This window comes from Carex rostrata, chromosome 2 (assembly GCF_964058835.1).
Source record: "Carex rostrata chromosome 2, lpCarRost1.2, whole genome shotgun sequence".
In the NCBI taxonomy this organism is placed as follows: Eukaryota; Viridiplantae; Streptophyta; class Magnoliopsida; order Poales; family Cyperaceae; genus Carex; species Carex rostrata.
Genome location: NC_135919.1, coordinates 2,410,369 through 2,425,525, shown reverse-complemented (window position 1 = coordinate 2,425,525; position 15,157 = coordinate 2,410,369). Strand labels below are relative to the sequence as shown.

The 15,157-nt window shown below is 35.1% G+C and overlaps 1 protein-coding gene and 1 long non-coding RNA gene across 2 annotated transcripts; both read left to right on the top strand.

Moving 5' to 3' along the window:
• The first annotated feature begins 1,146 nt into the window (after nt 1–1,146).
• Nucleotides 1,147–1,714, top strand: LOC144568625 (uncharacterized). Its single transcript, XR_013515692.1, has 3 exons — nt 1,147–1,198; nt 1,292–1,357; nt 1,500–1,714. It is a non-coding gene; the product is annotated as an uncharacterized LOC144568625 (long non-coding RNA).
• Nucleotides 1,715–8,011: 6,297 nt separating this feature from the next.
• Nucleotides 8,012–11,477, top strand: LOC144550685 (protein ACCELERATED CELL DEATH 6-like). The gene is made up of 3 exons (XM_078298661.1): nt 8,012–8,170; nt 9,375–10,277; nt 10,857–11,477. Exons 1-3 carry the CDS (start codon nt 8,012–8,014, stop codon nt 11,475–11,477), a joined length of 1,683 nt encoding a protein of 560 aa, XP_078154787.1.
• The last annotated feature ends 3,680 nt before the right edge of the window (nt 11,478–15,157 follow it).

Here is a 15,157-nt window from a genome sequence, read left to right as displayed (position 1 = left end):
ACCGTCAGTGTTGATACCATTACTGACTGTTTTTATTTCAAAACCGTCAGTATTCATACCTAAACTGATTGTTTTTATTTCAGAAACCGTCAGTGTTGATATCTTTACCGACTGTTTTTATTTCGGAACAGTCAGTGTTGATACACTGACTATTTTTTTTCCGGAACCGTCACAGTTGATATGACTGTTTTTATTTCGGAACTCAATTGTATTTACTCCCTCCCGAAAAATTTAATTTCCCACCATCTTTTTCGATCAGCCGCCAAGAAAATTTAATTTCCCCCTTCTCAGAGAAACAAACTCTCCCAAATCCCTCTCAGAGAGACATAAACCCTAAGTCGGATTCCCTCCTAACTAAGGTCACAGTTCCAAATCAAAACACCTCAATGCAAATGAAGCAACAGGTAGGAGATGTGCTCCCTCAGCTGGAGCATCCGTTCAGCGACGAGGTAGTGCAAACGACGCCGTTTATGTTCTCCTCGATCTTGATAAGCATCTCTATCCCGTCGACTCCGATTTCTTCAACTCCTTCGCTGATTATTTTGACGACACCGACCTCTCATCTCTCGCATCGCGGTTGAGCAGGACACTCAGGCGAAGGTCGCCCTTGTCAGATTTGTCACTGGAGAAAGGTCATCGTAGTCAAACTCTATTTTCATATGGGAGATTAATTACTTTTAATTGGCATGCGTATAACACTGAAAAATCAAGTAGGCCTCAACTACAAAGGGACCATCTATTTAACCTTAATTACTTTCTTTATTTATATTCAAACCCAGTTTAGTTACTTTACTGGCATGGTACCAGTGTTACTTTACTGGTACGGTACCTTTTGGAATCAGTGGCTCATCTAATTGCAAACACCACACTTGTCAAATTCTCTCAGATTTCAGCTGTGTGTGTCAAGGTCGGTAAGCCGCATGTAGCGGTACACGGTACCATTGATTACCTTAGAGTTGAGATATTTAGGTACAAAAATTAATTGAGGGCATGATTAGTTCGCATCATAATTTATAGCCAATGTCACCTTGAAGATCTTTTGATTCTCCATTAATTGAGGGCATGATTAGTTCGCATCATAATTTATAGCCAATGTCACCCTGTAGAATACTCTTATATAAACACTAACAACGTCTGTTGAAATATTAAAGGACAAATGGAGTACTCCTGCTCTCCAGATTAGTACCGTTCTTTTAAGGTAATCCTAATGTTTTCAAAATTTATGTTATCATATTTTACTTTGATTTGTTACATATAAAAGTAATTGGTTATTATTTTTGTTTTGTTTCAGTATTCAAGCACTTCTTAGTGCTCCAAACCCGGATGAACATCAATATTGAAAATTCTGATTTATATTGTAAGAACAGAGATCTTGTGATTTATATTGTGATTGAACTTCAAGATATGCGCCGTTTGTCTTAGCATTCAATCTTGTGCTTGGTTTTAATCTCGTCACATGCATATTTGTCAATAATATTTCTTTCATTTATTGTCACCAGTTTGATGGAGCCGACTGTTCGTTCATACAAGAGGGTCAAGCTTGTTATGAGGCAAATAATCTGGTCAAATTGGCTTCTTATGTATATAACCACCACTACTGATCCATGTAAGTTATATAATCCTCATTTTGTTTTTAATTTTCCATGTCATTCTTAGACTTATAATGTGCTTGGATAAATTACCAATAGAGTAACAAAAGGAATAACAGATAGAGAAGAAGTTCTGTGATGGTATAAATGATTCTCAGTAGAAGTTCTACAATAATTGACGTGCTCATGATTTTTTACAACTTGTAATATGCTATACAATGTTACCTTTGTTACTTAAAAATAATATTTTCTTATCCACTAATATGCTCATATGCTATTTGATTGCTCTCAGTGGCAGAAATCCATGATAAAATTCCTCAGGTTTTTTCTACTGTCTTATACATCTGCTTGAGTATCTTTGGTTTTATACATCTATTAAGGTATTCCTCTAATCTTTTTTTTTTACAAAAATACATTCTCAAATCTAATGTCAATGCTTAATTTATTTTTGCAAATCTGTTGTAGATGTTCATTGTATTATGTGCAAATGTATGTCCTTATCTTTATAATTACAATATTTTTTTCAATCCATTGAAATAGTGTTATAGTTAGGCATCAGGACCTCAGTTGTGTTTGTGAATTTTATTTAATACTCATCTAACTTATTACATGTCCTGATATATGGTATAGATTTTTAGTTAGACACCAGCTTTTCAAGTAATTTTCTCTTCTCAATTTTACTTCATGCTGATTTGGTTCTTATCAATCCTCATTTTGATAGTATAGTTTTGTAAATTGTAAAAGTCCTATACAACTTATTAATTTTTGTTGTGTATAACTTCCATGTAGATATACTTTTTATTCATCTCCAAAGCAATTGCTGAAGCAAGATGAGGTCTCCATCTAGTTTGGTTTATGTGTTATGTAAATTTTGTTTATATTGTTTGGATGTTTGTGAATCAATATGGTATGTTGTTTATATTTTGTCATCTTTTGTGTATATTACAAAACTATTTGCATGATATTTTGTTTAATGATAATGAATGTTGAATAGTAATATATATGGCTAGCAAAAATATGGAGGCTAGCCCCGATACAAGCAGAATCATGCCAAAAATTTTACGCCAACACTGACTGTTTTTAGGACCTACAGTGACGGTTTAAAAAACAGTCAGTGTAGGGTACCTACAGTGACGGTTTTTTACCCGTCAGTGTTAAGTACCTATACTGGCGGCGCCATCACTGATGCCTCAATAACAGTCAGTAAATGAGTTTTTTAACAGTCAGTAAAGAGGTTGACGACAACTCAGATGATAGCAATGAGAGAGTCAGGAAGTTACCAAAGGGCGATGCCCCAACTCCAAGGAGAAGCCGCCGCATCTCGGAGCGAGCCTCAACTGCAACAACTAAAACACACTCGCCTAAGAAAACAAGGAAACCAAAGGACTGTACTGTGAAGGGCAAGCAATCGGCAGACCCGGCACTGGTGGCGCAAATTACTGACGCCTTGCAAGAGGAACAACTCCAGTCAGTACCGCTGCAGCAGGTAACAATTAAGGAGGTAAGTAACTACTGTGGCACGCATCTGGGAGATAGATTGATCCCTCTTGAAGGGGCGGCTACCAATCAGGAACTGCATGATGCACTAACAGCGGGTTGTGATATGGATGAGTCCATCCTTAAATCACTCGAATATAACCCGGAGGAAGATGACTTCACGGATTACGAAGAAGAAATGGAGGAAGAACAATTGGAGGTGGAGCCGGAAGAGGACCTATCCGACTGAGCAGTTATGCTCCGCATAGTGATTCACCAGAGACAGTGCTTATTTTGTTTTAATGATGATAAACCATGTTCTATTGTTGCTTTTTAAATTGCTTTATGTGTTTATGCTTATGTATTTAGATGTGCTAGCATTCTGTTATGCTAGCATCTGTTTGGAGATTTTGACTTCGGTCATATTAGTTATTTATTTTATGCTTAGGATAGAGTTGTGGCCTTGCTACTGCAACTCGGCTGTGCACTGTATTACAGGTGACTTTTGTGTAAGAGATATGCGTTTTAAGTTAATTAATGAATCTAAGCTTTAATTTTAATCTATTGTGCTGGAATGTTAGGGGATTGGGTGATTTACAAAAATGCGCCGTAATTAAAAATGTGGTGATTGATTCACACTGTGATATTCTATGTTTCCAAGAGACAAAGTGGAGTGAAAACTCAATAATTCGAGTAAGGCAAATATGTCCGGTAGCCTTGAATAATTTTGCGGCACTGGATGCAGTGGGAAGTAAAGGAGGTGTCTTGCTCGTGTGGAGCAATGACTACCAAAATTTACTTATTTACAAAAAAAAATATAGCATAACAGTGGTTTTAAAAAGAGGCAACTTTTCAATGATGATAACGGGTGTGTATGGGCCGCAATCAAACTTAGATAAAATTGAATTTCTAAATGAGCTAAAATCAATAAGAATTTTAAACAACATGCCGTGGTTAATATTGGGTGATTTTAATATCATTAGATCAATGGATGAAACAACAGGCGCCAATCCAGACATGAACCCGGTTATTCATTTTAACAGATTCATATCAGATTTGAATTTATTTGATGTGCCGCTAGCAGGCCGCAGGTACACTTGGTCAAGCAAGCGACCGAATCCAACTTTCACAAGGCTCGACAGAATACTCATTTCAGAGGCTTGGAATTTATTGGGGGTTAGTCACACGCTGTCCGATTAACCGGCCACCGCTTCCGACCATGTGCCGATGCTCTTCAAAGTCAAACCACACGCTAGCCCAAAGAAGAGACAATTTAAATTTGAGGTATATTGGTTGAGACACGCAAGTATCAGAGAAGTAGTAGTGGGGGCTTGGAATGAGGTGCAGGCAACGGGCCAACCAGTGAGGGATTTCTCAAATAAATTGACGGCAGTGGCACGTAAGCTTACTCAGTGGGCACAGGTAACCTTTGCCAAAAAGGAAACCTATCTTACAAGATCCAAATGGGTGGTGCAGCAGCTCGATAGAGTCGAGGAGAAGAGAAACTTAAATGACCTAGAGTTTCAACTTAGAATAAAACTAAGAGAGCATATATTCCGTCTCGCGCTAGTTTTAGAAGCTAAATGGAAACAAAGATCAGGTTGTAGGTGGTTAAAATTGGGGGACAAAAATACAAAGTTCTTCCATGCCTCAGCTAACGCGAGAAAAAATACAAATACGATTCAGGGACTTAAGAAGGAGGATGGAACAGACATATTGCCGCAGAACCTTGAACTAGAAATTTTAATGCACTATAGAAAGCTGTTGGGAGAGAAGTCAACGGATGTCAACCCATTTGACTTGACGGGGAGGGTTGGACCGAATATGCGGTACCAGCTAGAGTATTTGGATAATGAATACACGAATGAGGAAGTGCACAAGGCAATAATGCAGCTGCCAAAGAATAAAGCGAGCGGCCCTGATGGGTTCCCGATAGAATTTTATCAGCAATTCTGGGATATTATTGGTGAAGATTTTATGATCATTATTAAAGGCATCCATACGGGAAGATGGGACCTGAGAGGCATTAACAGAGCGGCAATTTCACTAATTCAGAAAAAGGAGCAGGCAACGGTGATTGGTGATTTTAGGCCAATAAGTGTGATTAACACTTCAGTGAAAATTATAACGAAGGCCATGGCAGTTAGGCTACAGTTGGTATTACCGAGTTTGGTCTCGAACAGGCAGACCGCTTTCGTAAAGGGTAGATCTATTATGGAATCTTTCTTAGTTGCTAGAGAATTTGTATCATCATGCACCAGAAGGAAAATTCCGTCGATTTTGTATAAGGTGGATTTCGAAAAGGCTTTCGACACGGTCAGTTGGTGCTTTCTCACTAACCTGCTAATTGAAAGAGGTTTCCCTCCGAAATGGACCTCTTCAATACTGCAGGTGCTTAAATCATCATACTCAACGGTCCGGGTCAACGGGAGCCTAACTGCGTTTTTCAGGCACGAGAGAGGGTTGAGACAGGGAAACCCCCTGTCCCCTATGCTTTTTATAATAGTCGCGGACTCATTAAATTGGCTAATAAAAAATGCAACCAGATCGATGCATCGACCAATATTCATCCCACCGCAGCCGATCCAATACGCAGACGATACTATTATTATTGCTGAGGCACACCCGAGGACACTCAAGGTATTGGCTTTGATCCTTTCTATATATGCTAATCTGACGGGTCTTAAAATAAACAGAAATAAGAGCACGTTTGTTCCGGTGGCTATTAGACACACGCTGGTTGGAGTTATTGAAAGAATTCTGGGATGCCCACCAACAACACTTCCGATCACGTATTTGGGTTTGCCACTATCAGCAAAAAGACTAATCAAGCCTGACTACCTGCCACTCATAGCGGCTGTGGAGAGAAGGGTGGCCAGCTGGAAGTCGGCGCTTCTTTCATTTGGCGGGAGACTAACCCTCGTCAAAGCGGTACTCTCGGCAATCCCAATACACTTCATGCAGGCACTGAAAATACCGAAGTGGGTATTCAACCACATAGACAGGATCAGACGTAATTTCCTTTGGAAAGGCCACCAGACATGTAAGCCAATCAACTGTTTGGTGAATTGGGAAAGGACCTGCTCTCTCAAGGAGGAGGGAGGCTTAGGGATCATACATTTACAGACACAGAATAACGCACTGTTGACGAAATGGATATGGGTTTTTCAAGCAAAACCGCAGAGTAACTGGGCCCAAACTTTGAGATTACTATACGAGATAGAGACGGTAACAGACCTGGCTAATTCAGGGGATAAATCATTTTTCTTAAAAGAACTAACGGAGTATAAAGATTTCTACATGGCATCCACAGTCACACTAAACATTAATCAGGTGCTATGGAGATGGGAGGCGAGTGGCCAGTTCTCAACTTCATCAGCCTATAAAATGCTCCGTCGGAAGGGTGTCAGCTGTAGACATCATAAAAGACTGTGGAAAATAAAGGCACCGCCAAAGGTGAGGTTCTTTATATGGGTGTTATTGCAAAACAAACTTCTCACAAGGGCGGTCCTAGAAAGACGAGGGTGTCAAACTCCGGTGGGATGTGTTTTATGTGAGACCGATTCGAGAGAAACAGATATACACCTTTTCTGGTCATGCAACTTTACGGCGGAGTTCTGGCTAGCTCTGATATCTAGATTAGGGGGTCAAATACCAACATCTCCAGTAAACTCGCACATTCGAGCATGGAAGAACAATATGTTGATTAGAGACCAAGCAGGAATTCGTATGTGGGAGATTGCTTGGGCGGCAGGCTTATGGTCCATTTGGAGAGAAAGGAACAATAGGATCTTCAATGACAAAACAAAGACGGTCCTAAGGCTTACCAACGAGGTGATAACGGACATGCAACAGTGGATTAGGAACTGTTGAGAGATAGTTATTTTTAAAGCATTCAAGAATAGAGTGAGCGCTGTAATTTGTGTAAATATTAGTTATACAACTATGCCCGTTGGGCAATTGTAAATAATTTTCTATCAATCAAAATGTAAGATGGCAAGTTGCCACCTTACCCTAAAAAAAAAACAGTCAGTAAAGAGGTTATTTGTACTAGTGTATACAAATTACATATTTTTATTATTCTAATAAAACAAGAATGGCTATTTTATAAATATAAAGTAGGTTTTAATAGAATAGTTAATAAATTGGATAAATATGTGACCTTTTTAAAAAAAATATGTTTTAAAATTTTTGAAGGATAAATATATATTAAGAATTTTAGAGGGTGGATACGTATTTTCAAGATTTTAGAGTAAGGACATTAACTCCGAAGATGGACAAACCGACGAAGCAATGTATGAATAAAAACAAATGGAAGGACCAAAAAAAACAAAGAGAAAAAGAAAAGAGACATCGATCGAGGTTGGAGGAAGCTCGCGGCAATCCCTTCCCCTTGCACTTGTAAAATTTCGATTATTTCTTGTCTAATTCTTCTTTTTCTTGAAATTCGTACAAATTGCACTTTTCAAAAATATAAGAATCATCCTCTCCGAGCGAATAAAGGGTGAACTGTCTTAGATAAAATGAAGGTCATTTTTTTGAAACGAAAGGACAAATTATTATCCCTGAAAAAAATCAATTTTGAGAGGAGATGAAGGAATATGAAAATAAACAAGGAGAGATCTAGACGAATGGTATTTTTTTATTTTTTTTAATTAGAGTTTCCCCCAATTAAGGCCTCCCAGTGATGCAGCATGCTACCTGTCAGAAGTTAAATTAATTAAATATAATTAAACATTATTGACCTTCAGACTCCACTATAAAATATTCTTCATGTACATGCAACTTGCATGCGTTAAGTTATATAAATATATATATATATATATATATATAGCACGTTATTGATTTTCAGAGTGCACAATAAAATCTTCCCCAACAATTAATCTATACATCCTCGTCCGCAAAGGAGTAAGAGCAATTAATTCAATCTATCCTCATCCATCCTAATGGCCATTCCATCCTCCCAAAGCATGAGCTCTCAAAGTAATGAACTATACCGATTACTTATGCCGGCTGATCTTTTCATTGCAACAATAGAAGGCAACAGAGATGTACTAATACCACGTCTTGAACTACAACCCGACGAACCAACAGATCATGTTCAGGTAATATTAATATTAAATACTAATATAAAAATAAATACTTGACAAAAAAAAAAATGAATTTCAACACTAATGAGCCCTTACTAGTTCATATACAAGTCCAAAGATCATGATTTTAAGTTTATTTTTTACAAATTAACGATGGCAGCAATGAAAATTTTCATTTGAATAATATTATTCAGGTAAGTTTTTTAGAGTTTTTGGGTGGATATTAATTCGAAATAGCCACTAACCTCCTTGTTTAATTATTAATCCAACCAAAAATTGAATTAGTGGCTATTTGAAATAACTTCATTAATGCATTAATCAAGTTACATAATACATGCATTAGAGGGCCTCCGTGCAATGGCTCAATATTCGACTTTTCAAAATTCTAATGGTCGATCCGAACCGTTCATATTGTTCTCCATATTAATATGTGTTTGGAGACCAAATTTTACATTTTTTGGAATTTTTATACTATTTTTTTAGATTTATTGAAAATCACTGTTTTCAGCAAATCTGAACCATAAAAAAAACAGCGATTGCACGGAGGCCCTCTATGCTATGCATAGCATGCTAGCATATTCCTATATATAATCGGAAATGGCTGTCCTAAAAACCCGACCATCTCATAGTATTTTGCAACCTTAGAGCATCTCCAATCCAGCAATTGAAATTAATTGCTAAATTAGCAATTATGAAAATTTAAAAAATTAAGCAATTCACTCTTACATTGGTGCAATCAACCAAACAATTGAGAATTAAACATTTGACCAATAAGAATTAAACATTTGGCCAACTCATCTTTAGAAAATGATTTCTTATTAAGCAATTTTTTCCAACAATTGCTAAATAAGCAATAGCCATACAACCCAGCAATTACAAAAACAATTGACATATCAGCATAAGCAATCCATAAGCAATCACTGTTGGAGATGCTCTTAGAAGGACTATATAGTACTTTTGATGGATAGGGTTATAATGCTTCTAAGCTGATCTATTGTCATGGACCGGAGATCATAATAGTTTTGAAAGTATCGTTATTTAATTGGAGTGTTCCACAACCTAATATACAAATTATCAGAGCTAAATGTCTGGGAGATGTGTCCTTAATTATCTCCCCTATGTTATATATTTTCTCAATCTAAGCAATCTAAGAGAAGATGATATATTTTAAATATGTTTAATTTCGATGCTTTAATGAAATTTTGCATTGTCTAATCAGGTACCAATTGAGGCTCCCCATTCTCCTCCCAGACAAATAAGCACAGAAAACCTGAGGAATGTTCAATCCGAGCTCAGAAGTGCAACGCGTTCTGGAGACACTCTTCTTCACTTACTTGTTACTAGGAGGCACAATGAGCTTGCTTCGATGGTATTTGAAAAAGATATGTCCCTGTTGAAAGCGAAGAATAAGGTGTTAGAGACACCTCTTCATTGTGCTGCTAGGGCCGGCAACAGGGAGGTCATCCAGAAACTCATTGACATTGATTATGTCATTGTCAAGGATGCCCTAGAAGAAATAAATGAACAGGGAGACACCGCCATGCACGTTGCCACCAAACACGGCCATATAGATTGTGGCAAAAGGCTTTTGTGGTTAAATCATGAAATATTATACAAGGTCAACAATGAAATGTTATCTGCAATTCACATAGCTATAACTAAAGGATATACTGAGATGGTAAAATACATGTTAGCTGTTGACCCTACACTAGGACGCACCCAATTTCCTGATGAAGTATTTCCAGTTCATTTAATCGCACTTACAGGCAACGCTAACCTGGTAATACATTTCATGGAAATGTACCCTAATCATGCAGAGTTGTTAGATTCTCGGGGAAGAAATATTTTTCACATTGCAGCAGAAGAGAACCACAAAATCGTTTTTTTAGAAATATTTACAAAGTCATTCGCAAATAAAGAAAAGGCGGGGAGAATGAATAATGCGGTGGATTATGAGGGAAATACACCAATGCACATTGCAGCAATGAAGGGGCACACCTCAATTGTAAGAGTTATTTGGGAAAGCAAGAGTCAAATTGACATCTTTGCAGAAAGATTTCCAAACAACGAAGGGTTAACACCATTCGAAGTCTCCCTGAGGCAACTGGGAGAACTTAGTGAGGTATGCCTAAATTAACAGACACGTCATAAAATTATTTCTTGTTAATTTTACTTAACTAATGTGTTGCTACCAACTACTGAACTACCATGGACAGAAAACATACACTGGCTAATTAGATAGTTAATTAGGTTATATGTAAACAAATAATATATGAGTCTAATTATTGTATACCATCTTTTATTAAAAAAATATTCCTATTTATCTCGGCCGTTCTATTATCCAAGGCCATTATAAAACGAATTACATATTCAATTGTTGGCTTTAGTGGTAGCAAATCTATTAAAATAATTTTGATAATTGAGAGCTAGTCTATATTTTCTTTATTAATTCTGAAGATTAAAATTATGATTATTATCCCGTAATCATAAATATTTTATTTAAATTACAATCACTCTATGAAACTATAGATGTTCTGAAGTTTTACAGTGTATTTGAGCATCACCCAATACCACAAATATATATGTTTCTTTTCCCTTTTGCATTTTTTACATATTATTACTTGATATCTGTTAGACATGTAATAGTAGTTTATTTGTAAAATTTTGCAACTATGAACTTGATGTATTTTCTCTCTTACAGCACTTTGATGATGCGAAGATTAGCAAGTATCTTCGGATTGAAGGTCACAAATTTACTGCAAAGTGGTTTGTAGATGTAGTAGGACCACCAATCGCAGATTATTGGCAGAAAATTCAAGTCATTGGACTGGGCTCCGTACTTATCACAACTGTTACATTTGCTGCTGCCTTCACAATTCCCGGAGGTTATAATCAAGACAACGGTACACCAATTTTAGGGAGGAAACATATATTCCGGGCATTTATTATAGCAAACTCCTTGGCATTTTTACAAGGATTCTTAAGCTTATTTGCTCTCCTTGGAAATGCTATGGAAGGTCCAACTCGCTCTGCCCTCGCATTTGCAATATATGAATTTATACTGGCAGCGAGTAGTATGGTTGTAGCATTTGGATTGGGAATGTATGTAACACTTGCTCCTGTTTCCTTGCCTCTCGCCATCATCATTCTTGTTGTCACTCTGTTGTTAGCGTCTCCCGCCTTGTTTTATGTTGTTTCCATCGGACAGAAATGGATTCAAGTCGTTTATAACATAGGTGAGTATATAATGCCGAAATCCCGTATTGGGATTATGTATGTTTTGTGTATCGGGACCATATTATGTCTGGCATATTTGCTTTAGGAAGCATTTTTTTTTCTAATGTTCTTGTATTTTATGACGGTACGGAATATTTTTAAGAAGTACTTTGTAATTAATTGGTTGGATTTTCCATTAATGTATTGATTTTCTTTTCTTAATTTTTCAATCTTTGGACGTTACGGAACTTAATTTTATCATGAACGGACTAAATTTTTTAAAGAATTAAAGTTTAAGGTGTCTACGGTGGCCCATGTTACTTAGCTAGGAATATATCATGATGTAGTACAGTTACAGTAAAGCAGTAACATGTAAAACATAATATACTTTATTGGAAAATTAAATTGTCTCCATTCTCGTGCTATGGCCCAAGGCTAACAGGCCGGCCTAGGCAGTCTAGCTGGACTTTAGCAAAGGCTTTTAAAGAATTAAAGTTTAAGGTGTCTACTGTGGAATATACTGTAATGGATATGTACGCATGTTATATGTGAGTAGAACGAGGGTGTTCTTAAGTTCATCAAGTTCTCTTGGTGAACTCAAGTTTAAACTCGTCAAATCAATTTCAAATGACGAATCTGAATCACTAAAATCCGCCTACTTAATTTACGAGTGATGCGTCTACATGTGAAAATTTTAAACATTCGAATTAATTTCGTATAAAGTCAATCGGTCAAAATTAGAAGGTTAATAAATTAGTTTTAATGCATTCATTTTTTGAACATTTTTTGACGCTTGATTTTATACTAAATTAATTCGAATGTATAAAATTTTCATACGTAGACGCATCACTCGTAAGGTAAGTGGATTTCAACGGTTCGGATTCGTCATTTAAAGCCAATTTGACGGGTTTTAGACTTGAGTTCACGAAGAGACTTGGTGAACTTATGAACACCCTAGTTCTACTCCGCATATATACTCGTGAAATGAATATGTTAATTATGTTACATGCAAAGAGTTAAGCATCATTGGCAATATTCCATTGTCTTAATTATTCCGCCATTAGAATATAATAATCTTTTTATTCAGTTAGAATTTATTGTTGCTAAAATATAAAATATGGGCAGAATAAGATCAGTTATTAACTTAGATAGGAATTCACATCCCCTGAGATATCTCATACTTTGAGTTGATACGTGGATATTGGGATTTGGGAGCATTTAAATTATTTAGTGCGAATCTCAAAGCACACTAATACTGAATCATGTATATTAAATAGGAAGCTGCTAATAGTATCCGAACATCAATTTCTGGATTATCCCCGGATTTAACTAAAAAGTATATGTAACCTTCTTCAAAGGATTCCGTAAACATATATGTATCAATCATTGTAATCCCAGCCTTCCCAGACTTTATGAGCGTAAGATTTACTAATATGGGGAAGATATATAATAAGTTGGTATATTATTTGTGCATTTGAATTGGGTAAATCATAACCCCTCATGAATCACTAACTGATTAAATACCGGATGGAGATTTTAATTAACAGCAGTCTTTTGGCTCAAAGCAGCAAAGAAGTAAGAGAAAAAAAAATATTTGACCATTAATTTTATCCAAATTTAAGAAAGAAAACTAATATCTAATGATTGTTTACTTTTTAATGGACACTTATATAATTAATTGTTAATTCTCTTTTTTAGTTAGCAGTAAATCCTAATTGGTTTTTTCTAATGAAGGAAAATCATGCTTTAAATAAAAAAAGTTGTTGTCTGAAAAAGAATCCTCCTTTAAATTCTGTACACTATTTTTTTTCGACGGAGAGTCAATTCTCAATTTTCAAATTTCTAAATAAAGATAATTTAACATGTTTAGTCAAAAGAGTTCCAAATGTTACATGTGTACGAAAACTGACAATATAAGTTTTAGACAAAAAATTGTGACAAAAAAAAAAGTTCAGCTTTTTTATCAAAAACTGACAATATAAGTTTAAAATAAAATCTGTGAATAATAAAGTTTAGCTCTTTAATAATAAATTATAGTATGACATGACAATGAAGACAAAAAAAAATTATATGTGAAAATGGTTTATAAAATTTAATTATTCTGTAATTTTTTTGTTTTATTTATTTACATATTCTTTTGTTTAATAGATGGATGTTGATGAGTCATTAAATCGGCAATTTCATTCGAACAAGAGACCAAAAAACTTGAATTAATTAATTTCAAGTACTAAATTCGTGAGGATCTACTCAATGGTGTTAGAGCATTTTAATTAATAGGCTAAAGAATATGCATTATCTATTTCTAGTTCAAAGTCAAAGAAATATGTTGTTTACAATGTGCTAGAGGTGGTAAACTCGTAATGCACAGGATGTGCCTAAAGATGAAATAGAAAAGAAACAGGGACACGTTAGATTAATGATATTTGAGAATAATATTACTACTATGTTTAATTTAAATGAATTTATTATTATTTATATTTTTAGTTTAATTGTTAGTATGATGATTTTTTTCATCAGAAACGCTATTCGAATTTTTGTTGTTAAAATAAAATTTTTAGGAATAATGATTGTTATTTTTATACTACTACATTATAAATTGCAACATCTATAATTTGTGTCGTGCTGAAATTTTCTTTTTTTCATGCTCATTTTGCTATTATAGAGAACATCTTATTGCTTTTAATTTTCAATAGCTGACCTATTAAAATAATACATAAAATAATACATATTAGATATAATTTGTTGTGTAACAAATTGATAAAAATTAACTGCCTTTCACTAACTAATAATTAAAAACAAAAAAATTAAGAAGGAATAATATATTGTCTTCACAGTATTATTCTAATTAGATTTATGTCAAAAAAGAAATTTGTATTCTGTCTATGTTTCAGGAAGTAAATATATCCAACCTTCACTGATTTTATGAAATTTGACTTCACCGGTTTTAAGAAAGTAAATCTTTCAATTTATTTGAAGAATTAATTAATCCATTAATGCAGATTGTCCATTAATATTTCTTTATTAATTTTCTTTTTGAAACATGAACAAAATGGTCCAAAGAAAAAAATTTCTCTTACCTCATTGCTGTCTTGAGCTAAAATCTTGCTGTTAAAATCTTTACCCGTTATGATTTACAAATTACAACACGTTACATGCATGTGCAACGGCAAAAAGTTACTACCAGATACACTGATTTACTTCAGCTTGTTTATTTAAATGATGAATTTCTTTTTAAGTAAAATTAAACTATTGTTTTGTAAAAAAAAAATAAAAAAAACTGAAGTTCTTTTTAATTGTAGTATTACATCTTCTATAAAATTAAAAATAACAACCAACATCCTAACAAATTTCCCATGCATTTGCCGAACACCTATATTCTAAAATTTTTCATGAGTTAAATAATTTTGGTTTTGACAAATTGAAATTTCCAATCCCAAATGAAAAATTCCTATTCCCTCTAAATTCCCATATTGCCGAACAGGCCCTTAATCAATTAATGATGCATGAGGGGGGTTATGGTTTAGAAATAACAACATGCTATATCATTTTATCCAGTTTCATATATCCGTCAGCGGTTTAATTACCGTTAGATAACTACTTCAAAAATAATCCTTGTTTAACTACATGTTAACATCATCTGTCAACTTTATTTGATTAGGAAATGTCATCCCCTGTCAAACATCACAGGGATCAGGTTGGAGATAGCAGAGAGCACTGTTGACGAGGTTTGAGCCATCGCTCAGGAATCTGAGGATAGAGACTTCTGTTCAGAAGAAATACCATAAA